Source organism: Sciurus vulgaris (genome assembly GCF_902686455.1).
Source record: "Sciurus vulgaris genome assembly, chromosome: 5".
NCBI classification, from domain to species: Eukaryota; Metazoa; Chordata; class Mammalia; order Rodentia; family Sciuridae; genus Sciurus; species Sciurus vulgaris.
Window position 1 is genome coordinate 142,845,348 of NC_136465.1, and position 20,008 is coordinate 142,865,355.

Sequence of the window (20,008 nt, forward strand, 5' to 3'; positions counted from 1 at the left end):
GAAATTTCAAATGTCAGATGACTTCCCCATAGGCCTCCTTTTCCTCCCTCGAGATAACCATTATTCTCATGTGTTTACTCCGTCCTCATCATTTCATGAATCAGTCCCCCTCTCCAGTCTCATTGTCACTCTGTTGACTCATATGAACCATTTGCTGTTTTTTTAAACTTATATTTCTCCTGAAATATTGCCCTTGCCTAGTTTTGTTTCTTCAACTATTCTCAATTTATTTTGGGGGGTGGGGAGATACCAGGGATTGAACTCAGGGGCATGCAGCCACTGAGCCACATCCCTAGCCCTATTTTGCGTTTTATTTAGGGACAGGGTCTCACTGAATTGCTTAGTGCCTCACTTTTGTCAAAGCTGGCTTTGAACTCTCCATCTTCCTGCCTCAGCCTCCCAAGATGCTGGGATTACAGGTATGCACCACCATGCCCAGCAACTATTCTCAAAATTTTTATTAACATAACAATTATACATATTTATGGGGTAGAGTGTGCTATTTCAACACATGTATACAATCTGTACCAATCAAATCAAGGAAGTTTCTATTTTATCATCATTTTGTGTTTGAAGTCTTCAAGCTCTTCTCTTCTAAATAGTCATAAAAGATATAACAAGTTATAATGAACTCTTGTTTCATGTGCTATAGAGTATTACTTCTATCTAACTGGGTACAAGTTATCCAACCTCTCACTATACACCCTCTGCAAATCCTTTCCAACCTCCAATAATCAATATTATAAATTCTGATCAAATTTATAAAAAAACAAGTAATCCAGGTGCAGTGGTGTATGCCTGTAATCCCAGCAGCTCCGGAGACTGAGGCAGGAGGCTTGCAAGTTCAAAGTCAGCCTCAGCAAAATTGAGGCACTAAACAACTCAGTGAAACCCTGTCTTTAAATAAACTACAAAATAGGGCTGGGGATGTGGCTCAGTGGTCGAGTACCCCTGAGTTCAATCTCTGGTAACTGCCGCCCCCCAAAACAAACAAACAAACATAAGAGAGGAAATGAGAAAAATTTCTTTTAGAATCTGATTTCTGGCTTAATAAACAAAAACATCACCATTATAATTTTTGTCACTCTCCTTCCGGGCACTGAAAAAAATCTTTTCATTTATCTCCTTGCTTTAGACGTTTCTGTAACTCATTCCTAAACTAGAGGAAAGAAAACGTTTCTAAAGGAAAGATCTGATTAAGTAATGCTCCTGTTTAAAGATTGAATCGTTCCTTATAGTCCTTAGTATAGAATACAAGTTCCTTTCATGAATTTGCTCACCTCTAATTAACCCTCTAGACTTTATCTCACCACTTCTCCCATTCCCACTTTTTTCACACTCCATTCATATGACATTATACTTTATTTTTGACCTATGGAGATGCAGTTTTCTCTGCTTAAACTACCAAGCCTGGTCCCTTCCTACATGACACTATAATTGGCTTTTTACCACACTGTCTATCTCACTATATTGTAAGATTTTGAAGTGAAAAACTAACTATGCATCTTTAAACCAAATGCCTAGCATATGATATCCACTCAGATATACACTGAATTTGTAATAAACAAATAAAAGGACAAAATGAAATAATAAGAAACATACAATTCAAGTTAAAAGTAATTAAATTAGATCACAATTCAGATTCACAGCATTTTATTCCTTATCTTTTGACATCAAAAGAACATTAGCAGATTTTGAATAATCAAATTAAAAACAGTTTGAGAGATTTTTAAGTTTTAAGCCCATTTACAATTTGAAAATATATAAATATGCATATATATTATCTAAAACCTGGTCTAAATAATACCCTCAGGAAACTGAATGTTTTTCAGAAAATTTGTGGTGTGTTTACCTGAATTGCCAAGAGCAATCAAGAAGCTATAAAATGAGAACAGAAAGTACAAAAAAACAGAAAGTACAATTCTGGCTCCTCAGTGGGGGAAAAATTAATAGAGCTAAAGAATGTTCAGGACAGTGTGCATATCAAGCCTAAGGATGAATCAGATGGGGATTCACTTATAATCCCACTCTAGAAATAAAAAAGAATCTTTAACATTTGGAAAAAGAAACTTAAAGCAACTTAAACTAAGTTCTACAGTCAGCAAACTTATAGGTATTACTTTTCTAAGGTCACAAAAATAGGAAACGCAAAAATTTTTTTAAAAGGGGGAACTGAATAACCTCAATAGCATTTTTAATGTAATTTCTAGGTAGGGCCATGAGGTGAACTTAACCTAAACTCCATTATGTGTGAAAGAATAAAATGTTTCTACATTTGACCAATATATGTTCCTATGAAATACTTTCTGGAATGTATTTCATGTAGTCTAAAAGTTTGGCCCATATTACTCTCTATTAGTTTTTTTCCACATTGACCTCTAAAAGATATCACAAATGATAGCACAGTAAATAGCACCTTAATGATGAGAATATTTTCTTAAACCAAATTACAAAATGAAATGCGCTTCATCATGTACTTTAGTCTGCTAAAATCTGCATCACTAAACTTATCTCTTTTTGGCCAACTTGATCTACTAATCCCATCTATAGATCTCACAACTCACAGTCTAGGAGGAATCTGGGTACTAGGCCAGGTCTAGTCAATACCTCTTAGCCACCAGTCATGAGCTCAACAGGGCATAGTAATGCCTCACACTCTGGTTTCACAGTGAACTGCATGCCTTGTTCCCACTGCAAATGTACAATAGGACTCCTGGATTGTACCCTACTTCTTCAATTTCCAGAATTCTCCTGGTCATCTGAAGTTGAGATGTTTACATCCTATCTTGGACTTTCAAGGGTTGGCTGACAATTGTTCTAATCACTTAGAACATGCTGATTCCTAACAGTTCCCAAGTCTTTCACATATTAATGCTGCTAATATTAAAAAAAAAATTAAACTGTGGTGAAGTGGTACACAGTCATCTCTCAGTATCCATGGGAGACTGTTTCTCTAATGGATACCAAAATCTGTTCGTGCTCAGGTTCCTTACATAAAAGGACATACTATCTGCATAAAACCTATACACAACTTCTTATATACTTTATATAATTTCTTGTAATACCTAATACAGTGTAATAGCTATGTAAATATTTTACACTGTATTGTTTAGAGAATAAGGACCCAAAACATGTTTGTACATCTTAGGTGCAAATACAATTCCTTTTTCAATACTTTAATTTGCATTGGATTGAATCTACAGATACAGAATATGTGGATATGAAGAGTCAGCTATATTTGAAAAAATACTATTTAACTTAGTTATTATTTTTTACCCTTAAATTTTAATTGTGTATTTTCTTTCCTTTATCTTTCTATGCAGATATTATGGTACGGTTTTACATTGTAGATTAATCTGAGGTATGATATTTTTATGAACAGGAAAACTATGAAGAATGCAGAATATTTTTATATAATTTTCCAAAGATAGTTTTAAGTTAATATTTAACAGATAACAATTTTTGGTGATGAAAGAATTTATTTTATGTGATTAAGAATAATCTTGCAGGGCACCATGGTGCACATTTGTAATCCCAGTGACTCAGGAGGCTGAGGCAGGAGTTCAAAGCAAGCCTTAGCAATGTAGAGAGGCCCTAGGCAACTCAGTGAAACCTTGTCTCTAATTAAAAAATAAAAAAGGGTTGTGGATATGTCTCAGTGGTACAGCCTTTCTGGGCTCAATCCCTAATACAAAAACTAAATAAATAAATAATATAAATAAATAAACAAATAAATAAATAAAAATGAATGATCTGCAAGTTCTACTTGCTACAGCAATTAATTTCCAGTTTCTAAATTTAAAAAAAATGCCTCTTAAAATATTTTTCAGGTGAAATCCATTGTAAAACTTCTTGAATTGCCACTGAAAATCATGAATGAGCAGTTTTGTCTTTCATTATTAGCAGTGAAATTGAGACTTCTTGAATTTTTGAAAAACCTTCTTAACATTTATTTTCAAAAATATCAATACAATATATTCCTGGAGTTCCTCAAATTTCTTCTTATAAAATATGCAAATTTTTCATGACATTTGCAAATTTGACACAACCTTTTTTACATGCCTTACAATTTTAAGTAATATAACTTCACTTTCCTTCCTAATGCTTCAGAAATAATACTTATGTGTACCCAGATCAAAATTTTCGGGTTCTTAAAACATACCATTTTTATTTCAAGATCTCTCTGAGTTTTCTATTATACTTGTAAAGAAATTGCTATATAGCTATGCATTGAGAGAGAATATTTATTCTATATTCTGTCCAATGAATAAAAAAAATTAAAGGACCTTGAATTTCTTACCAATGCAACAACTTTCATCATAGAATGCTTTTAGTTGTACATTGCAAACAGTTATACAAGATACATAATTTTAGAAATGGACAATAGTATTTGAATGATCTAATAATGACATTTTAAAGTTAATTTAATCTGACTCTCAGTTTTCTAACTTGAAATTGAATACAAAATCTTCATTTAAAACTCATTCTTATATGACTTAAGTAATCCTGACAAATGTGACCATTTCACTTTCATTCTTAAGAACTTTAAAATAGCCTTAGAGATAAGCTAAATAAAATGACTTGATTACATTGCTTCTGGCAATGCAATCCAGATAAGTAACAATGGGAGACACCAAATTATTGCATAATAATGAAACCCCAGTTTGCCTAAGCTCTTACATACCCACTTGAAAAAAAGTTTACACATAAGTATAAGCACTGAACTTCAGAAAATGCAAGCATAAAAATATCTATTTTCAGGGTGGAGCATGACCAAGGAAGAACACATATCTTCACAATATTATAAATTGTATCTAAATATAAGTTGTGTCTATATATATAGTGTTTCTCTCTCTATCTATATGTACATATAGATATATACATACACACATACGCATACACATAGTTGAGAGTGGAAACCTAATATTAGGAAAGTTGCATACCTACTGCAGAACATCACATGCCTAATGCTTATTCACCTTTATCTGTTGGGAAGGAAGTTGAGGAAGGTAGTCTTGGGGACAATCACCTTTCCTTCTTGTGACTTTCCTTTGCAAAGAATTTCTTTCAACAACCAGAACACAACAAGCCTATTCAATTTTCCATGTTTGGAAATATGCTCTCTTAAAGGATATAATAAACTAATTTAATATACAAATAATGAATAATATTTTTTATTACCACTTGTAGAAAAGAAAGGTTTAGTTTAATTTTGTACCAGAACAAATCTTTCTCATAAAAACTAATCTCTAATGGTAGAATTCTTTGAGAAACCAGTGAACAGTTGAGGAAAGTATTTCATAGGAGATGGATTTAATCTTCAGATATAAAGAGAATGTCGCAAGCAGGCACAGTGCAAAGCAGCAGGGTGAAGTTATATCACATAAGCTGTACCTATGATACTTAAATACAAGGTTGGTCCTGTCAATATACTTTCTGGGTTGACTTATATTTCATCTTTCTTTATGCTGCAATGTAATAGGTTTGGTGTATAAATATAAGTAGTTGTCTGTAGCCAATACATTTTTCTTCTATAAATTCAGATGACAAAAATAAAAACAAAGGAAAGAATTACAATGTTATTTAACTCTTTCATAGGAGCAACTTGATGAAAATTAAGCAATGCTATTACATGCGATATGGTTTAAATATGAGGTGTCCATCAAAAGTTCATGTGTGAGATAATATGAAAGTATTCATAGATGAAATGGTTGAATTATGAAAGTTGTAACCTAATCAATTATGTGGATTGATTGGATAGTAACTGTAGGTGGGTAGGGTACGATGGAGGAAGTAGGTCACTGAGGGCATAACTTAGGGTTTATATTTTGTTCTTGGTGAGCAGAACTTGCTTTCTGTTTCTTGGTTGCCATGTTCTGAGCTGCTTTCCTCTGTCATGTCCTTCTACCAAGCTGTTCTGCTTTACATTAGGACTAAAGCTATGAAATTGGCCAACCATGTACCAAACCTCTGAATACATAAGCCAAAATAAACTTTTCCTCCTCTAAGTTGCTATTCTTAGATCTTTGGGCCTCAGCTATGAGAAAATTAACTGAAACAACATGAGAGTGAAACAGAAAAGAAAGAATTACAATTTTATACTTCACTGGTGTTTTAATAGATTTATGTACTTCACCTACATACCTTTGCGAAGCATATCTAAAAACTGATAACATTAGGTTTTATGTGTTCCTCATTAAATTTCACCATACTAAGTGAAAGGCAAAAAGTGATAAGAATTTGTGCATTGACTATTTGTTAAAATAAATTAAAACTGTCTTATTACTTTAGTTATACACTTTGAATTCATATTTGTATCTCTCCTGATATTACAAGAATGTTATTTTGATCAATGTTTTCTCAAATAAGAAATCACAGCCAGGACCAAGATGTTCCAATACTAGAACATCAAGCTCCTTTCATTGCTTTAACGTAATCTTTAAAAATTAGATAAAATCCAAAGGACGAATGATCTCTCTGATAAGAGGATGATGACACATAATGGGGGTGGGAGGGGTTAATGTTAGGGTTAGGGTTAGGGTTAGGGAGGGGTGCAAGAATGGAGGAAGGAAGGACTGTACAGTGGGAAAAGAGGGGTGGGAGGGGTGGGGGGGAGGGAAAAATTGCAGAATGAATCAAACAACATTACCCTATGTAAATTTATGATTACACAAATGGCATGCCTTCACTCCATGTACAAACAGAGAAACATGTATCCCATTTGTTTACAATAAAAAAATTAGATAAAATTATCTCTAATCTTTTAGAAGATTTGTGGGTTAAATAGGAAAGAGACAACAGTATCAAGAATCAATGATATTTATAGCAGAGACATAATTTTTATCAGCAAATAGAAACTATAGTACAACCAAATTCTATACTCATATACTCATATTTGGAATGATAAACTTCCTAGTTAGAGTGGCCCATTAGCAGAACATAAATTATTAATATATTCTAATTAAGTTTTTATTCATGTTTCAATGCCAATAAGTGGAGATGGATTTCATGAGTAATTACAACATCTTAAAAACCAGACCATACTTCAAACAAGTCCACAATTTTGTATTAATTACTACAACAGCTATATTTCAGGAAGTACTATATACACAAATGATAAACAGTCATCTGATGATCTGGTATATGCAAAATTCAATTCATCAACACTGAAATTTAAAGAAAAATCTAACTTACCGGTGGATCAGCCCCCTTAGAACCAGTCAGCCCTCCTGTTAGAGATTCGATATCCTGAAAAGGGGAGAGGTGTGATTGTAAAATGGCTACTCAATAGCATAGAATATTCCCCAGTCCCACAGCATAATACCATCTTCAGTTGCAAAGTTAGGGCAGTTCAGTTACTTTTCTTCTTTTATGATCTGACATACTATTAATACTACACAAATAGCTTATATCTAAAGATCTATATATTTTTTCCATCTCTGTACATTCTGTATATATGTATATATATAAATGGGTTTATTTTTCTGGACATATGCAAATAAAATAGCTCAAGACAAGAAAATAGATGTTACATCTTTAAAAAGTCAAAATGAGGGCAGAATAGAAAAATAAACTTTACCTGTAATTAGCATAAGAATATAAAGCTCATGGAAAATGCCTAACCTACAAAATTTTTAAATTATCTATGATCTACTCTATTACTACATAGGGAGAGGATACAAGGAGATAAAGATTAACTGTTCTGCAACAAAGATCAATTTCTAATCTTGAATCAGTAATCACAGAAGGTCATGCCTGAGCAATGATTGCAGTTGTCAAGGTGATCATAAGTGGGGAAATGGGTAATACTGTGATAAGCTGTAGTAGCTGTGCTCTATTTATAGGGACAACTACTACAACTAAATCTTATCAGTTATATGGCTTTGGTGTTCGACATGTCAATCATTTGATTTTTCAGAAGAAACTAGAATTTCATGTTTTAAAATAAAATCTTTCTAGTTTTTAAAAATGTTTTTTATTAGTGGATTAGAGTTATATATGGAATTGGGGTTCATTTTGACATAATCATTCAAGCATGAACTATAATTTGGTCCATTTCAGTTCTCAGTACCAGCTATCTCCCACATTTTCAATGACTATAACTGATGTAATTTTAAACCACCTCTCATCTATCACAATGGAAAACCAAAAGAAATAAACACATCACATACACACGTGAAAGCAAAACAAATCCAAACCTGTCTATTCAAAGACTGCTGCCTCGGAGTTTGGAACTACATTGGAGAATTACATTTTTTGCCAAAAACACTCTTTCTTGTGACTCTGATCACTTCTTGTCTGTTTGCATATGGTTGAAATGGTAGGGACGAGTAACCCAGGTAAATAATATTGCAGTATGAAAGTAAAAATGAAAGATAACTGAATTGAAATTGAAGTAAAAGAAAATTAGATGTCTGTGATTAGAAAAACAGCCAATACTTTGAAATCATTAGAGAACCTATGTTACTAATTAACTTGAAACTTTAGCGTATCATTTCCCCTAGCACATAAAGAATAGGAAATCTTCATTTGTGGTGTCGGGACTGAACCCAGGGCCCCACACTTGCTAGGCAAGTGCTGTACCACTGAGCTACACCCCCAGCCTGAGAATGGGGAATCTTTTTTTTTCTTTTCTTTTTTTTGCAGTTCTGGGGATTTGAACCCAGGGTCATGTGCTTGTGAGACAAGCACTCTACCAACTGCGTTATATTCCCAGCCCTGGGTAATCTTAACAATACGTAAAGTTCTAAGATAGGATGCCACTGAAACACTAAAGGCAGGAGAGGAGGAAGGGTGGTATACGTTTCCATCTGAAGAAGCTGACTTTGAGCAGGAACTCAATGGATGATGAATTTCTTTGTGCATATTATACTAAGGGTCATAAATGATAAGGAAACCACAAGGGAGATTCACCAAGATAATTATTGAGTTGTCTTTTCAATAACGTAGACACACACACACACACACACACACACACACACACACACATATAGTGCATGTATAGATAAATAGACATAAATACATTTCTACCTTATCCAGAAAGTTTTTAAGGAACTATCCCTTTCCCCCTCCATCCTAGCTTTAAAAGAGGCTTGTAGATGGGTGTGGTGGTATAATACCTGTAATCCCAGTGACTCAGGAGGCTTGAGGCAAGAGGATCAGGAATACAAAGCCAGCCTCTGCAGGCAACTCAGGGAGGCCCTAAGCAACTCAGCAAGACCCTGTCTCTAAATAAAATACAAAAAAGGGCTGGCAATATGGCTCAGAGGTTAAGTGCCTTAGGTTTCAATTTCTAATATTTAAAACAACAATAACAACAACAAAAAGGGCTATAAAATGACTTCAACTATTCAACTGTTATAGGTGTCTGCCATTGAATAAAGGTGATACAGAAATCTGGTAGTTTAAGTCCTAGAGTATTTTATTTGAGTAATGTTTGAAATTAGATGTTCTCTTTGCCTTTAACTCAGTTTAAGACAGCTTTTTGGGTCTCAAAAGCCAGAATATCCCCATTAATATAACTCTATTGTCGGATCTATTGTAAAGGACCTTTCCTCATCCTCTGCTGAAATTATTTATTCTAGTGTCATGTACACAGAAAAGGAATCAAATCACTTAAATTATTGATCTTAAATGTTCTTTTAACTTTCTTATTAAGTAAACTTTAACTTTCATATTAAGTATATCCTGTGTAATCAAAGAGTGAGATTATTTATAAATTAGCAAACAAAATGAAAACCCAATTGAATCAAAGACAAACTATACTTCAAATTTCTTTTAGAGTTCCATGCAAGATTTGACATTAGGGATTAAATGGCTAAAATATAAGATTAATACAAATTAAAATACCCAGTTTATCATACTTGATAATATCCCTGTTGTGACAAAGACAAAATCAAAGTTCCATTCATATGAAAGATTATTACCAACTATATTTAAAATGAAAGAAATGATGTTAAATACATTTTGAGATAATATGTTGTCTTTCTTCATAGGCATATTAAAGCATATATATCATATGAGCAATTAGAATTCTAATGCACTTATGAGAGAAAATGTAGAAATTAATTCAGATAACTACTTAAAGAATTTAGGTGATTCAATTAGTAAATTTTAAAAAAAGTTCTATCATGAAGATTGCTTGCTATAGCAAATAAGTGTGCCCATTTTCAGATTTTACAAATGTTTAAATTTCATGTTAACCATGATCCTGAGAAAAACAAAAGAATTTCAGTGATAGGTGAAAAAAGGTATTGATATGTGTTGCTTTTAAGTGTTGAATTAATATAAACCATGACTTTATGGTTCTAACGAGTTTCATAAATGTACACTCTTATCCCCTTTACTCATTCAATTATAAAACAGTTTTTGAGCTTATGTTCTATTTTGGTAAAGCTGAGCAAGAGTGTCCTACTTGGATAGAAGCCCAAGTCAAACCTGGCTTATCATTTGATGCAAAAAGAATTTTTTCAGGTGTGAATAATGAACAAGTATGCATGAATGCGTAACAAGAAAATGGGTAAAATAAACAAATCTTTTGAGGAACTCGGAAAATATGCATTGCTTTATAACTCTTAAATGGTAACTAAAATAAGTCAATCTTTATGATTATGGAATATTTTGTCTATAAAAGTGAAATCTTTGACAATGCCTACAGTGTTACTTGAATTTATTTTTCTATGCACAACAACAGAAAGGATATCAAATAGTAAAAGCATTGATTTCCTAGAAAGTTTTTAAAAGTTACTTTGTCATATTTTTTGTTTGATTAAAGCATTCTAAACAAACTTTTATTTATATGGTATACTGTATGTAGTTCATCATTTACATCTAATAGCTAATAAAAAAACTACTAAGTTTTATTATGTGCCAGTCATAAATGCTTTGTACACATTAACCCCAAGTGCTTTATAAGTTAGCTATTTCTTTTCTACTTAGGAGGATGGATAATATATCCAATAATATGGCATGTAGTTTTAATAAGTCAGATTACAAAAAATGTTTATAAGACTCCACACCCATGCTTTTTAATACCAGTACTAGAGGAGCAGCCTCAACTTGTACCCTGGTGGTCTTTGACATGTCCACATTGGCTTTGTAAGCAAGACTAAACCATGAACTGCTCTAAGTCTGGATTTGGTGTCCTGTGGGCCTCCCAGTACATGGCAAGCGAGGCAGTCTTAAGGGGAGTTTCCAAATAGCTGTTTTTCCTCTGCCTCCTGAGCACTAAGAGGCATGGTGCTGCCCACCTCACACCTTCTCATACTGGTTCCATCTACAGTAAATAAACTCACTTAATTGCAGTATGGAATTGGCTTCTCCTTAACAGAGAACTCTACCTCTCTTATTTCCTGTTATCTGGTTCATCTAGTTTATTATTGTCCTGTGGGTTTGGAAACCCACAGAGCCAGAATTTGAGTGAGATAGGCAGGTGCCTATGGTGCAAAATTTAAGGAGGCATACATCCTGAGGTACCTTGCATAATCCTAAGAGTGAGAACCTCCTTAAAATATAATGCCCTAAACACTGTATTTGTCTCACTCTGGTCTGGACCCTTCTAGGGTTTGGGAAATTGAAACCATGGTGGATTTCCTTTTGCCATTTTGATTCATTGTATCCTTACCACTTGGATCTACAGAAGGATGGCAAGCTAACCTAGTGCCTACACCATGTTATTGCTCAGGGCTCTATACCAATAATACATATCCTCCATGAAGAGAGTTGCTAACATCTACGCAGAAAAAAAGAAAACAAACAAACAGGAACTAATAATTACACAATCAACTTTAATTCTGTAAAAATTTATGAATGAAACTTCCATTTCCCTTTCCAAGTTATGAAATACCTAAATGAAGATATGACATACCTAAGTTATGCAAGCAGTCTTTGACACAAACTGTAGAGTTGGTCTCTTTAACATTGGAATACTCTTTTCTGGGATGGAATTCTGGTTCATGAATCAGAAGTCTTAGGACTTGGGAAGACTGAATTGCAAAAGTGGGGCAATTAGTGTCAGAGCTCTAAATAGAATAGAATTGGAAAGCAGCCTAAGACATGGTATCATCTCCACACTGGTAAAGATTAAACTCACCTTGCACTCCCCAAATGCACTTCCTTCTTATGGTCCCCTGCTCCAAGAATTAACATTATTTTTCTTTGACATATATTCAAATGATGAAGCTATAGTGATTTGGTAAGTCATCTGGTTCAAATACTGTAAATCCTTCTTCCTCTGTGTAGAGGTGGGAAAAAGCAGAATGTTAGGATTTAAAGTCTGTCTCAGAGATATCACTAGCATTCTTATTCTTAATCCTTAAAGACTATGATCCACCAGTAATGGCAAAGGAAAAGATGATAAAATGGGTTAGGCATGAAATATAATAAAAATGAAGAAAATGAATCATAGTCCAATTGAATATCACCTGTGCCTCAAGATCCTGCTTATCTGCAAATATGATAGTAAAATATAAGATTAAAGCTGTCACTAAAAAATTATTTTATATAATACTTAAAACATTGCAATAATTGGTGATAATTATGAGTATTTTAAAACTGCATATTTATACATTGCAAAGGTCTCATTTCATGTTTAAGTTCCAATCTCCAGTACCTCCATACACAATCACATTTGGAGACAAGGACTTTGAAGAGGTACTTAAAGTGACTAATCCAGTATGACTGATTTCCTTATAAGAAGAGAAGAAGACACCAGCAATGTGGGGACACAGCAAAGGAAAGAAAGAGAAACTCAGAAGAAATCAAATTTGCCAACACCTTGATCCTGGAATTCCTGTTTCCAGAACTGTGAAGAATAAGTCTCTGTTTATTAAGCCACCAAGTCTGTGGTAATTTGCTGTTGCATTTTGTTGTATGTTGTTGTTGCATTTCTAGCAAACTAATGCATGCATATTTGCAATTCTGAGATCATTTGTGGATTCTTTGGGGAAAGTTATCATACTTCAATAAAAAAAGTATATTAGAGTTAATTGAGCAATCAATCCAAAACTGCAACAGTGTCAGTGGTAGTAAAGTAGTAAAAGTGGTAATAAAGTAGTAAAATAACTATTTATATTGAATTATTATATTTAGAATTTGATTCAGTCTTTAAAATATTCAACAAAGTGCTTTATTTTTGTAGAAAAGTTTATAAATTTCATATTCACAATATCAAAATTATTCATTTATCTCTTCCTCTGTATTGAAAAATTCCTCAAAATTTCCCTTTTCTACATTTTTCTCTTGATTTACCTGTTTTTTACCAGGACCCTCACTGTGAAACATCTATTGTTTAAAACTATTCACCCAGTATTTCTTCATCATCCCACTGGGGTATGCTTGACGGGGTTGACCTCTACATCCTCCTTGAAATCCTCCTTTCTCTTGGTTTCCATTTACTTTCTTCCTCTATAAGCTTCATACTACATACTACACATGCTGATGAATTCTGAATTTCGATCTTCAGCTTCAACTTACCCACTGGGATCCATACTGCTTACTCCAATCTCCACTTGAATGCATTTTGTCATCTAAAACTTCATTAAGTTAATGTGAAGTCAGACCTTATTTTTGACCTCATCTTCTCCAATTAGTTCCTGTTCCAGTAATCTCCATCTTATCAAATGACATTGTCACTCAGTTGTTTAAGTCCAAATGTTTGCACTTATTCCGCTATAACTCTCATTAAAATATAGCTTCAATTTGACTCTACCTCCACTCTTACTATCCTCATCCCTTAGTCTATATCAACAAGATCTTTCCCTTAAACTAAAGAAATTACTCTGGGTTTGTTCATGAATCTGTTCTTTGCTCCTCCTCCATCATATATTCTCCACATAGCAGTCAGAGCTATTAAAAATATAAATTATATCTGTTTACTCTCTTGTCCAAAACCCTTCAATGGTTTACCATAATCTTAAAGACTACAACTCAGACTTTGTCCTGACAAACCCTGTGTGATCCTGCTTTCAGTCATTTCTCTGATCCCATTTCTTACAATTCTCCCTCTCTTGTGCCATCTCACTCACATTGACCTTGTTATTATTCAAAAATTAGTGTAAATATATCTGCTATTTCAGAGCCTTTTAATATACTTTTTAACATTGCTTATGGTATACATTCCCTAGATATCTTTCTGGTTTAGTAACTCATTTTATTTAGATCTCAGTTTTAAATATCAAAACATGAGTAAAACCTTCCTTAACTGTCTAAATCAGTAAAGTTTTCACCTAGAAAAAATTTGCAAACTCAAAGACTTCATAGAAGAGTGCTTAATAAAAAGATAATTTATAGAATTATGAATAGTTTACTGGATCTATAGGAATGGTGAAGCCCAGGGCTTGGCAATAATGTAACCATCCGCACACATAGGTACAAGAACAATGTTGCTAAAGGCCAGCAAGAGGCCTCTACCCTCTAGCAAAGCTTGCCATATTAGTGGGTTCAGGATCTGTTGAATGGATGAATGGGTGAATGAATAAAAAAAAGGATGTAATTTCCATTTAGTATGTAAAAATGCTGAGGCTCATGGTATACGTGATGAAGTTATTTCTTGTATAAATGCATCACTTTGAAAGCATAGTTGAAGGCATTAGTGTTTGTACAACAAATCTTTATAAAATGTGCAAATGAAGATAATAATGAATGACTTGCTTCAGATCATATAGCTGGTGAACACTGAAAGAATTTTGAAGTCCAAGTGTCATTACCCCCAGCCTTTCCTTTCCATCTCACATCCACTAATGAGACAACTTTCTAAAGGGAAAAGCCCTACTCTGCATGATCTCATCTTGAAGCAATACATTTTTATATATCCCAGGGTTCCTAGTTCATAGAAGGGAAAAAAAAAACCAAAATGACTTAATAGATAATACACAAACACTTAAATTTATCTTCTGGTGAAATACTGTCAATAGTTCAGATTAAAGTCCTGATTCCCTAATTGCCATACAATGAATAAATCAATGCTTGAAAAATGTCCCTAATGTATATATCTAGTATAATTAAGTGCTTCAAATATATTAAATTAAAAATCATTAATGTTTATTTTATGTAACATCTCATAGTATGTAGATTAACAGCACTGGGAATTAGTAACAGAAGACAAAATTTCTTTTTAAAAAAATCATTCAGTTTTTCACATAATGCTTAATGGAAACAATCTTTCTACAGAACACCAGCTCCTCAAGGCAAGCATCCAAATAATAAAGCTGAGTTTGTTAATGAGGCATCTTCCTCTTCTACCAGGCTGAAACTGTTAGTGTTTCCTTGGCAACTTTACAGGGTAAATTTCCTGGGAGGCAGAGAAAAAAACACACATGCCAATTTTATGAATCTTTCTTATAGAAGCCAAAAGGAACTCTATTTAGTCATCCTTTAAAATTAAGAAAGGGAAATTCCATTTTTCCTTTACTTTGAAATTATTAAATTTTCTGAATTTTCCTTTAGTCCATACAATTAATTCCCTTCAAAAAAGGATGAGCACATATTGTGATGGAGGCATTATGCTGTTCATGGGAGGGTACCATGATAAATCAAGGCCAAAAGCTTCCATAGTATTCAGAGTCAAGTTGGGAGTCAGAACTAGAGACAATTTAGTTGATATATTGTACAATAAGCATGAGGCACCCACTGAATCTGGTGCATGGAATCCAAAGGCTATGACTGACTTCAGTCATAGCCTTTTCAGTCTAAGAGCTTGTCAATCTGCAGACCATGTGAACATGTGGAAGGATTCTGAGAAATTAAGTGTTTAGTTGATAATGGAAATTATAGAAGTAAATTTTATAGAGTGAAAATAATTTTGAGTATTTGACACTCCTGAAATTTTATTTTGGTTTTGAATGCATACAGGGCAAATTTGACCAGGAACTTGGTTGGGTAACATAAAAAGTAACCTTTATTGAGCATTTACTCTAACAGATCCCATGTTAGGACTCTATTACCTCATTAAGTAGTGTCTTAGCTCTCATAGCTATTATTACTTCCATCTTTTTGAAGATGGTGAAACTGGGTCTTTAAGGGTATTAATGATTTGACAAAGCTATACAGTGTCAAACCCAAACTGGCTGACTCCAGATGCGGTGATTTTGAATAACTATGCTCACTGTAAGAATTTGAAGTGTGAAGAAAAATAATGGGGAGAACCTCTTGCCATGACACAGACTAGGGAAAAAACATACATACTTGTTTAGTGTTTGAAGCATGATTGAATCAAATTGTAAGCAGACCATTTCTGAGGAGAGAATTACAGTCCCTGATAGGAGAAAAACTATCCTGGATTGGATATCATATTATCTGGAAATGAGTCAATCACATTTTTAGCAAAAATAAATAAATAAATAAATAAAATTCCAAAGTTTTTGGCTCTATATTTCTAATTTCAAAGTATTTTGTCCACATTCAAATCTAAGTAGGAAATATATGTATCAAAGACACAATTATATCAGTGGTAAATAGAATAGAGTTTTTTTTTAAATACCCAAAAGACTTAAAATCAACATACTACAGTGACACAACCACATCAATGTTTATAGTACCTCAATTCACAATAGCTAAACTATGGAACCAGTCTAGATCAACCTAGATGCCTTCAATAGATGAAGAGATAAAGAAAATGTGAGATACACACACACACACACACACACACACACACACATATGATGGAATATTACTCAGTTTTAAAGAAGAATGAATCAGAAACTGTGTTTAGCAGACCCTGCAAGAGCTCACACTAAGGTTTGAGAAACATTGCTCCAGAGCAAAGTGTCTCAAATGCAAATATAATCAGGTTACTTCTGTGGCCAAAACTCTTAAGTAAGCTTGTCATTTTAGAAAGAAAAGCCAGTAAATATCTTTGTACATGAGGCTTTTCGTAATACCATCCTGGGCTACTTTTCTCACCTTGCTTTTCACCAATTTCCAGGAAGAAACTGCAGTCCTATCATAACAAAGCTTGCACTTCCTTGTGACAAGTGACCTCTTGCTTCCATGCTTCTGCTCCCCAGAGTCTTCCCTGCCTTCTGAGTAAATATCATTCCTCCTTGGAGACTCAGACCAGATATGACCTATTCTCAAGGTTTCAGTGCCTCAGGCAAAGAGAGTGGTTCTACTGAAGCTTCCACAGCTCCTATCACTTAACAGTATCATAGTTATGAATAAATCATTTCATAATTGTCATTTTATTCATCTGACTTAGCCATTCATTTTAGCTCTAGATCACCTCTGCTCTGTACTTCTCATCTTGTATACCAGCAATTGTCACAAAGCCCAATGAATAAATGTTAAAGAAATCTTATAAATTAATGTTCACTTTACCCTGCAAAGAGCTGAAAGGGAAGGATGAGCTGATTGTCTGACATTAGTTCTTGGGATGACTTTGATCTTCACTTTATCTCATATTAACAGACGGCATTCTGGTTGTATACTGGTTTGTTTTGTGTGAACCAGCCAATGAGAAACTAATTATTTTTGATCTTACTGAAGAAACTGAACTTCCGGACAGTAAAATTGATGTTAAGATATTCTTAGTAGCACAGCTGAAATTATAGTCCTGAAGGACCCTGAAAGTGCCCTCCAATTCTACTTCAAGTCTGCAAAATGCCACACATATGTAAGAACACAAAGCTTACTAACCAAAAGAACAGTTGCAAATTGGGCTTCATTACTTACTAGCTGCATCATCTTGAGCAGATTAGTTGATATCCCTTAAATAAAATAAATCCATCTATGTCCTAGTACCTAATTTAAGAAGTCTTGGATGACTAAATATAATATTAATAATAATTAACATTAATTTGATAATTCATGGAAGGTCATTTTTGGTAGATTATACTAAAAAGTTAATAGTAGCTATTATTATCTATAGAATGTTACACAGACCCAGGCTAGATTACACATGTAAAATAATAATGGGCCATAGACACAGTCTATATAAAGATATGTTGAAACAGGTATGCACATGAATACAGGAAATGCAGATATAGATTAATATTTGGTAAAATTATCCTTTAGATTTCTAGAGTGTATTTTTCCTGAAAAGAAAGGGATTCTAGGATTGATCCTAATAATCTAGCTAGCCTTATAAGTTATATATTTCTATGGCTTTGGTTTTTATAAAATTTTCACCAAAGCCATTTCCAAATATGTGATTTTTGTTCTTTCTACAAAAAATTGAGCATTTTTTTTTTTTGCTATAAAATAAGAGCTGGTTATTGAGTGAATCACTCTCCATTAAAAATGTATTCTTTCACTGTGTGTTATTTGACATCATATATTTATATACCATATGGACAGCTTGAAGCATGTTAGAAATATGCTATAGCAACTAAGAGGAAGAATCCAAAACTTAAAGAGGATACCGATGTTATAGATTTTATAGATTTATCTATCAACCTTCGCTGGTTGAGAATCAGAGGTTCAAATTCTGTGATCTTAATTTATAACTAAACCTTCAATGACATGATGGTCAGGCCTTTCCCTAACATAAAATACAAATAACTATGATAAATACCCTACACTTCAAATTTTTAAAAATCATCAGGTTTTATTTTCAACTCAGTAAATAATAGCCTAAAATACTGGGTTTAAAAAATAAAACTTGGAGATAAGCAAGCCTCTTTGAGGTGATTTTTGTAAAGGAAAGAATAAAATGCTTCTATCTTTTCCAATTATTCTTAACTGCAATTCCACTGACTGAGACCTTAAAGGGATTTATCTTTTTGATTAGTAAATAACCACAAGGCAGAATATTTTGTGAAGTGGAAGCAAAAACAGGGTAATTTAAAAATATGTATGTATGTAAGTATTAAATTGATATTTCTATTAATACTAATAATAGATATTATAAATATTTACCTAATTGTATTTCTCCCTTACTAGATTTAGGTATGAGGCCAATTAATGTAAGTAGTTTTAAGGTAACCATGAGAACCTAGGAAGAAGCAGATGACATGATTTAATGATTCATTAAGTTTACACTTTTAGAAACATTTGGCATGGGATTTTCAGCCAAATATTAAATATTTCATCTCACTTTAATTTTGCAGATAATAGCCACAGAGAAATTGAATAGAGTCAGAAGGAGAGATGGGAGCTTTGAGAAGTATCCAAAAATCAGATATGTAAAATTTTCAGAAGGAAATCAAATTTGAACCCATAGGATGTGCAGAAAAATTCTTTTCAATTGCTATTTTCTTGTGGAAAAATTCACCAAGTTCTAGACCATAAGAAGTACATTTCCAATTCATCTCCCTTTCCTTAGTTCAGTGTTTGAACTGATGAATGATAATCATCATGGTAAAAAGAAACAGGGATAGGACATCTGATTTCCTTGTTTTTCTTCTGGGCAGCTCCATTTCAATTCCTGCTACCAGGATTCTGATAGGAACAAATGTTTGCAATATCAATATCACATTTTTTGAAATACTATTAAATGAACAGAAATTAAACTGAAATCAGAACATAAATGCATTGATGCTATTCTGTTAAACTAATTGAGACAATAGTATAATGTAGGAGTTTTAGGATATATATAGCATGATGCTGGAGATTTAGCATCAATGACAAAATGTTCTCTAGGTAGGATGTGCTCCACAATCTTACTTTCCACTACTCATCCAAAAACTTATTCCCCCAATAAACAAAACCAAGCTTCAAAGTTTATAATATTCTTTAATTTACTGAGATTAATTTAGAATACTTTATATCCATATTTTCCTTCTTCAAGTTTATGAAACATATTTTAATTATTTATTCTTTTTCCCATAAATTACTGATGGTATTCAACTGCACTATATAGGCAGGTAAGAATTCTAAAGTTCATAGTATGCTAACTTTGGGGGATGGTCAGCAGAGAAATGTTTGGATATTTCTCTTGCTGGAAGTAAATCAGACATAAAATGCAGAGTCTTTTCTTTGGACATACAATCTTAACTGAAATAGGAGTATAGGAACTGTCTTTACTTTGCATGGCTCCATGGTTATTACATAAAGCAAAGACATGGTTTCTCTG

The 20,008-nt window shown here is 33.3% G+C and overlaps 1 protein-coding gene across 1 annotated transcript in view; it reads right to left on the bottom strand.

Moving 5' to 3' along the window:
* The window catches only part of PPFIA2 (PTPRF interacting protein alpha 2), a 524,056-nt gene that overhangs the window by 402,239 nt on the left and 101,809 nt on the right, over positions 1 to 20,008 (bottom strand). The window contains exon 3 of the mRNA XM_079140424.1: positions 7,195 to 7,248. Within this exon, the coding sequence (XP_078996550.1) occupies positions 7,195 to 7,248 (54 nt within the window). The remainder of the gene's footprint in view (positions 1 to 7,194; positions 7,249 to 20,008) is intronic.